Genomic DNA, 8,327 nt, shown 5'->3' on the forward strand with positions numbered 1-8,327 from the left:
TAGATCATCACTGCAGATCCTGTGTTTTTCTACATTCCTGATCCTGGCAGCCCAGATTTCAGGGTATCCTGCACGTGGAGGAGTCCGTCCTTCCTCAGTAGTGCATTTCCAGTAGCCCAGCTTTCAAAGCTCTTCAGCCTACAGCTTGGATCTAGCAAACCCCCTACCTCCTGCCCAGCTTCAGAGTTCTCACTCCCCTGGATTCCTGGCCTGGGAGGCGCAGTTCCTGCCCCAAAGCGGGCTCTGCAGGAATCCCCACTACTTAGTAGGCTAGCTCTGAGCCACTCCTCTGTGAGAGCTGGGCAGCTGGGGCTGCCCAGCCCCGCCTCTGTTTCTTGGGCAACGCAGTACACAAACCCCGGGCCTGGTGGAGCTCCTGAGATGTGCTTCGTTAAAGCAGGTGAGGAGGGTTGTAGTAGGGGAGTCTACAGTAGAGGCAGGAGGAAGAGTAGGAAGGCTGGGAAAGAAGAAGGGCAAAGGGAGGCGAAAATGCATTTCATCTCTTTACACAGATTTGAGCTACCCTTTACATGGATTTTTCTTAAGGGTCTGCCCTTAAGAGCTCTGTCCCACGGCCCACCCCTCACTAGCCCTGAAGCTCTCACTTAGATCAAGGGGCCTTTCCTCATGTGAAGTTTCTCTTCTTTCTCTATCTGCAGAGCCGCTGCTTAACTACTCCTTTGGAACACGTCAACATAGGAAGATCTTTCCTCACATCCGTCCCCCAAGCTTGTTGGGAAACACATTTCCCCCTATTAGGGGAGCCCCCAACAGAGGCCCTGGGTGTTACATAGCAGAAGATGTGAGTATTCACCTTCCCTTAGATGGGTCTCAGTTCCCAGACCATTATCTAAGGAAACCCAAGTTTTCCCGAATAAAAGCCCTGTGGGATTTGTGACCATCTGGGTCCCAACATGAGAAAGTGCCCTGGTCCTCTACAATCAGAGAGTAAAGAGCCACTGTTCCCCTTTGCCTTCCCCACCAAATGCAAGCCTGGGCCTCATGCAGTTCCCGGAATTGTTCCTTCACTATTCACAGTCACAAAGACCAGTGACTCAGTATCTTCTCTTAGTCCAAACCTGGACTGTGGTTGTGCTGATAGGTAGTTTATGAAATTGTATAATCATACTGATAGTTGAATTAGAGCAGATTCCGCTCTGTGGGACCCAGAAAAATGTGTAGAAAAATTTCTATACATTCACTGGAATGTATAGAAATGGCATTCTCTCTACCTATCTAGCCACATTCCTTTGTAGGAATGCAACTGTTACTTATGTAATTGTATGGTCATGATTCAGAAGAATCAGGAAAGAAAGAGCAACTTTGGCAGAGAATATTCAGGAATACTTTAAGTTCAGACTGTTTTAATAACTATAATGTTCTCTATATGTGTTTTTTCTTTGTTTTCTACATAACACCTGAAGAAGTATGGCTTGGCATACAATCTCTCCAAGATCCCAACCAGTAAAAAAGGATACACTCTTGGCGCCAGAACAGCCATGAGGTTTAAGCCAGTTAGCAAGGTTAGACATGACTGAATGTGCTTAGATTTCACTGTGATCCATGTTGCTGAATGTGTTTGCATTGGGGAGCATAGCTGGAGGCTACCTAAAGAATATGCCCCAAATTCAAGACAAAAAATCTTTTGGGCAAAAGCCACTAAAAAACCTATCTTAAAAGCATGGATGTTAACATGGCAAATGTGTGTGTGAGTGTCCTGGGAGAGTATAAAATGATTCTAAGAAGAAATAACACCAAAGCAAGGTTTTAGCCCTGAGACACTTGTTTGTAAAATACTGGAAGCTTTGTTTATACACATCTTATAATTATATGTAATATATAGTATCTTATCAGTTAAAAAACCAATTCCAACTTCTGCACTCTTTTGTGTAACTGGATTTCAAGTCTTAATTATCTTCTGTTAATCTCTTGTTGGACTTTTTCTTGATGCTTAAGCTCAGGAAGAGGGATACTGGCTCCAGAAGAATCTGAGTGGGATGGTGGGATGGTGGTGGTAGTAACTGTAATAAGTTACCATGGTTCTCTACCCTCATAGATTTGTTTCTACAGCCTAAGCATTAGGTACCTTTACATAGCTGAACCATACACTTATCTTGGTTTTCTACCTATTGTAGGCCATTTCTATAGATTGAGGTAGTTAAACCATAGATGACACATGACAGGGAGAGGATAGCTTTGTTTTTTCTAATTAAAAGGCTTTACATGTATATATCACCCTCTAACATATTGATCTTTTTCTTGGAAACAGGATATGACACCCTATCCAGGCATGTACCAGACAGTCAATGTTCAAGAGCAAACACACAAACCAAATTTTGCTCCATTTAATGCCTTGTTGCCTCGCTTTTGGACATACTCAAAGGACTCTTATTATCCTGGGTATGTGCCCCTTTTTCTGCTGCACTTCAACAAAGAGCAATAGGAAAGGAAGTACAAAAAGGGGTTACATCCCAACCATGCCCTCTAAATAAGAAACCATCTAGCTTTAAAGATTCAACCTCTTGCCTTCTAGATCTCTAGAAATTATAGAGTGGTAGAGTGTAGTGGTTCATTCAATGAATATTTATAAAAAGCCAAGCAGTTTTGTGGATTCCAGAAATTTTGCATTAAACCCATCATACAAGATTCCTGATATCTTGGAGCTTACATTCTAGAATCCAGACAGATGAGAAGCAAACAAACAAGAAAATATCAATAGTAACAAAGAGAGTGACTATATAATTTATTAGTCAGCACATGACACTTCTGAGACTTGAAATGGGGTCTTATTAATAATTATACCAAGACAGTAGCCATTAGCTGGGGCTGTCATAGACACACTAGGAAGTAAGGTGACCTGGTGGTGTGCTGAATGAAATCAAACAAGATGATGATATGATACAGAGTGGTGGACTAAAATCTATATATTTTGGCAAAGATTGTCAAGATAGATCTTTTAGGGAAATGACACTTGGTCTGAAATCATTATGACAAGAATGAGCTGGCCCTGTGAAAATCTAGGCCCGGAGTTTCCCAGGCAGAAGGAACTTCGAGTACAAAGGCTGTTATTGGGAAGGAAATTGGTGTGCAGAAAAAAAGAAAGAAGGTTAGTGTAGCTACAGTATCGTGGGCAAAGAGGAAGTGAGAATGGGGTGGGGAAGGTATGATTGGGGGTGGCTATAGCACATAGGCCAGTAGACCAAGGGCGGCAGTCTCTGTGCTTTAGGAAGCCGTTGAGAATGTGTGGAAAGGTAGGGCATGGGGTCAAGGTCTTTTTTTTTTGTTTTTACTGGTGAGAATTTCAAAGATCAGAGAGTGAGTGTAACTTTTTCAAGGCTGTAGTAAGGAATAGAGATATTGAATCTTGATTCCTATGTCCACTCTACATGTTACTTCCACAGCAAAAAGTCTATACCAGAAGAATGTTATGAGCAAAGGCTATAATTAAATAATCCCATTGTCAAGGAATTTTACATGGTTCTACTTTACTGACCCCAGATCGTAGCACTTTTCTTTCCTCCTCAATTTTACATCGTGAGCAGTACTTAGGCATCACTGTGTTAACTTTATCATCCACCGTTTCTGGGATCTTTTGATCTCTCAGCTAAGGAGACCGAACTTCCAGAAATATTTTAAACTGGAATTGAGTTTTTACTTTGTCAAGACTAGATACTTTGAACAGTGAAACTTAGTTAGAAATGCTTTAACAGGCAAAGGACTCCTATGTGAATCAGTTGACTGCCTTTTCCCAAAGGGTTAGGACTCTAGATTAGGGGTGGAAGGTTATATATGATCGCTAACTCATTACACATGATGTTCTGTATGTTTTCTAGCCCTACCACATACAACCCAGAGATAAAGCCACCCAAGAGAGTCAGATGGCCAATGAAATTTGGGTCTCCGGACTGGGCTCAGGTTCCATGTCTACAGAAAAGAACCCTGAGAGCTGAGGTAATACTATTGGACTTCTCTGGAGCCCTTTACCTAATTCTTCCATGCATATCAGTGATTCTTAACCGGGAGTCTGTGAATAAGCTTCAGCTAAGTCCTTGTTCCCCTGAAATTACTTGCACAATTTTGTGTATGTACATATGGGAATTTTTTTTGGAGAGTTACCCGATTTTACTAGATTTTTAAAGTGCGTGTGATGGAACAGAAGTCACATTTTCTTATTTAGTCCTTAAATAGTCTTCTGTGGTTAGTCCAAAATAATTATTCTCTGCAACTGAGGAGGAAACTGAGGCTCAGATGGATTAAGTGGCTTGTTGAAGTTGCTCAAATAGAGCCTAGATCTGGTGACTTCTAAGCCACTGCTCTTCCCATCACACTACTTAGTGTTAGATCATCAAGGGCTGTGGATCATTCTGCCAAGAACATGGATTTTTAGAACAGACTACCTGGGTCCAAATTCTAGTTCCATATTTGCTTGCTGTGTGATTTTGTCTAATAATCTTACTTTTCTAAACATCAGTGTGCTTAGTGTTAAAATGCATATAATAATAGACTCTATCTGATAAAGGTGTAAAGATTGAGATATTGTAGAAAAGTATTTAGTGCCATACTGAGCATAATAAATGCTCAGTACATGCCAGCTATCATAATTCCTAAGGTACCCTTTACTTTCCAGTGGAACTTGGGATTAATTCTGCAAGTATGTATTAAACACCAAATGTATTAACATCATTATGCTAGGGCCTATGGATAACATTCAAGAATTAAACATATGATTTTTCTTTTCAAGAAGTTTACCAGCTATAGTTTTAAAATAATTAATTAATTATTTATGTTTCACTGTGCTAGGTTTTCGTTGCTGCGCATGGGCAGGCTTTCTTTGGTTGCAGCAAGCAGGGGCTACTCTTCCTTGCAGTGCTCAGGCTTCTTAATGCAATGGCTTCTTTTGTTGCAGAGCACAAGCTCTAGACACACAGGCTGCCGTAGTTGCAGCACATGGGCTCAGCAGTTGTGACTTACGGGCTCTGGGGTGTGGGCTCAGTAGTTGTGACTTGCGGGCTCTGGGGTATGGGCTCAGTAGTTGTGGTGCACAGGCTTAGATGCTCATGTCATGTAGAATCTTTCTGGACTAGGGATGGAACCCATGTCCCCTGCACTGGCATGGTGGATTCTTATCCACTCTCTACCAGGGAAGTCCTACCAGCTATACTTGACAACTTCCCAAGTAGAAAATAATTCCTAGTATGACATTTCCAGAGTAAGACGACCAAGAGTAGATGTCCAGAGCAATGCTGAGAGACTCAGTGAGGTCAGGTTACTATGGGGTTGAGGTTCAGCTAGGCCACAACAGGTATAACATACATGCCTATTTCACAGAGCCAGGAAGACCAGAGGCAGTGGGTTCTCATTTGAATATTGACCTAGATAATATTCTTTCATTGCAGTTGCCCACAGACAAAGACTTTAGAAAGCGTCGGAACCGTCTGGCCTACCTAAGCCTGTACTATGACTGAAAAGCTGTGACTCCCTTCACGTGCGCCTCCTGACCACCAATCCTCCAGGAGAGTGCAATGCAGAGCCCAGAGGTGCTCTTGTCTTTCTGCATCGCTCTGACCCTCCTGTCTGCCAGCATGGGGCACAGGGAGGGCAAGGGCCTCATAAGTACTACATGACAGTGTAAAGACTAGTTTAGAAGGCTCTTTCTCCTTGCGTTGGTTTGTTGTGTATTCATGTAGAAGGGCTAGAGGGGTTCCTCCTGAGTGTTCAGCGGGGTGGCTTCATGACTGAAATATTATACTTGTGGGTCCTTGCCCTCTAATTCCCAGCCGCAAGTTTTATGTTGTCTACCACTAGCCTGGGACTTCCCAGGTGGCTCATCAGTGAAGAATCTGCTTGTGATAAAGGAGTTATGGGTTCAGTCTCTGAGTTGGGAGATCCTCTCCTCTGGAGAAGGAAATGGCAACCTATTCTAGTATTCTTGCCTGGGAAATCCCATGGAAAGTGCAGCCTGGCAGGCTACAGTCCATGGGGTTGCAAGAGTTAGACACGACTTAGCAACAAAACCACCACACCACTAGCCCTGGTGATAGGAGACAGTTTATTGTTCTATACATGTCAAGGCTTTGAATGGCTTGCTGGGCCTTGTTTGGGGGCTTTTGTGATGCAGAGGACACTTAAACGCAGAGTAAATGTTTTAGGAGTGCTTCAAAGTGTCCGAGTTTCCCAGCATGGAGTGGGAAGGTCCTGATTTGACTGCCTTTCTCTGTGCTGTGCTGAGTCGAGTCTGACTCTTTGTGACTCTGTGGACTGTAGCCAGCCAGGCTCCTCTGTTCATGGGATTTCCCAGGCAAGAATACTGGAGTGGGTTGTTGATTTGATTGCCTTTCTCAGGTTCGTGTAAAACTCAAAGAACCAATAACCCTCTCCCCCTTTCCTATTACATCATCTATTTAGTCTGTCAGTCATCATCATACTGAATTCCAAACATGCCTCAGGCAGAGTGCCAAGCACTGGGGATGCAGCAGGAATCAGAATAGACTCATCCACTGGCTCCATGGCCCTGGACTGCAATATGAGAAGGACTTCACAGGGAGGCTAGTAGATTGGATCTGCCCCCGTCTTCCAGTTTGAATCATACCCGAAAGCCTCACAAGTTGTTCTAGGTATGCCAAGGTCAGAAGTCCTGAGAGCCATGTTCAAAGTACTCATCTAGACATTGCCTGGTGTGTGTTCATTTGCTCCGTTGCACTCCCACTCTTTGCGGTCTCATGGACTGTAGCCCACTGGGGCCCTCTGTCCATGGAATTTTCCAGGCAAGAATACTGGAATGGGTTGCCATTTCCTTCTCCAGGTGACCTTCCCCATCCAGGGATCGAACCTGCATCTCCTATGCTGGCAGGTGGATTCTTTATCACTGAGCCACCTGGGAAGCCCAGACATTGCCTGGAATACAGGCCTTTTACTTCCAACACAAACCTTAATAACTCAAGTATGGTTTCTTCAGAATGGGCATTAAGTGTAGTCTAGCTTCTTGTATTGGGAAGGTCCTTCTATGCCTACTCAGCCTTCTTATTTATTTATTTATTTGGCTGTGTTGGGTCCTGGTTGTGGCACAGAGGGTCTTCATTGTGTCATGCAGGATCTTTCTTTGTGGTGCATGGACACTCTAATTGTGGCATGTGGGCCCAGTAGTTGCAGTGTGTGGGCTCCAGAGAATGTAGGATTCAGTAGTTGTGGAACTTGGCCTCTCTAGTTGCGGCACATGGGCTCCAGAGTATGCAGGCTCAGTGGTTGCGGCACACAGGCTTAGTTACTCACAGCATGCTACTCACAGGATAACATGAGTTACTCACATGGATCTTAGTTCCCCTACCAGGGATTGAACCCGTGTGCCCTGCATTGCAAGGTGGATTCTTCATCACCAGACTACCAAGGTAGTCCCCTACTTAGCCTGATGGCAAGACTTCATGTGTCTCGATAACAAAGATTGAGATGCTGCTAGTGCCTCAAAAAACTATAGCCTGCTGTACTCTTCAAGGCCATCGCATGGTAAGCGTTAGCTGGTGAACGAGGCACTGGAAGATGAAACCTACTAAATTATGTTGAGAGGCCTCATTTTTTAGGGGACAAGATCTTCTGAAGAAAATAGTGAAAGTTCACTGGAAATCAACTTAAAATATTAAGATAATCCTAGATACCTCAATCTAAAAACTTTTACTCCATTTAATCTGATGATTTAAAGATTTTTATTATCATGTTAAAAGTATTTTTATGACTTGAAATTAGTCAAGATTAACCTTTCTCACCTCTCTCACACACATCCCTTTATCTTCTCCTTTGGATCCATATAAATGCAGCTTTTTTCAGAGGTGGTAATTTAGCATTTGTTATTTTTCTGACACAGGGTCTTGGGCCCTTTCTTTGGAGGTGTTGACAAGAGTGAGAGAATTTTTTCACACTGTTGTTTGGTTCACACTCTCAAGGCTTTTGCCAGGGAAGGAAACTCCCTTTTCTAAAACAGTAGTCTGATTTGATAAAAAATAAAATTTTAATTTCAATAAAAATAGCTTCTATTAACCTTCAGAGTCACTTGAAATGCTGAGCTATATATATAAGTACGTAAGAAAAAATACAGATGATTATAAAAAATAAAACATGCAGTGTCATATTTATTTTACATATGGATTTGGTTCAAGGTGTTTATAGGTTTTTTAGGTTATAGTGGAGTGAAACCTAATCATAATGCTGCTTTAGTAAGGTAGGGCTTCCAAACTGACAGATAGACTGATATAATGCATAGACAACATGGAGTATTGGAAGATGGAATTTGACATGCAGCATGAGAAAACCTGAGACAAAGTAGTTTTCCCAACATT

The 8,327-nt window shown here is 42.7% G+C and overlaps 1 protein-coding gene across 1 annotated transcript; it reads left to right on the forward strand.

Moving 5' to 3' along the window:
* PIFO (primary cilia formation) lies at nucleotides 359-5,520 on the forward strand. The gene is made up of 6 exons (XM_013962484.2): nucleotides 359-400; nucleotides 660-802; nucleotides 1,428-1,523; nucleotides 2,270-2,400; nucleotides 3,834-3,951; nucleotides 5,397-5,520. The coding sequence occupies exons 1-6, from the start codon at nucleotides 382-384 to the stop codon at nucleotides 5,463-5,465; spliced, it is 576 nt and encodes a 191-aa protein (XP_013817938.2). The 5' UTR covers nucleotides 359-381; the 3' UTR covers nucleotides 5,466-5,520.

Source organism: Capra hircus, chromosome 3, assembly GCF_001704415.2.
Source record: "Capra hircus breed San Clemente chromosome 3, ASM170441v1, whole genome shotgun sequence".
Classification (NCBI taxonomy): domain Eukaryota; kingdom Metazoa; phylum Chordata; class Mammalia; order Artiodactyla; family Bovidae; genus Capra; species Capra hircus.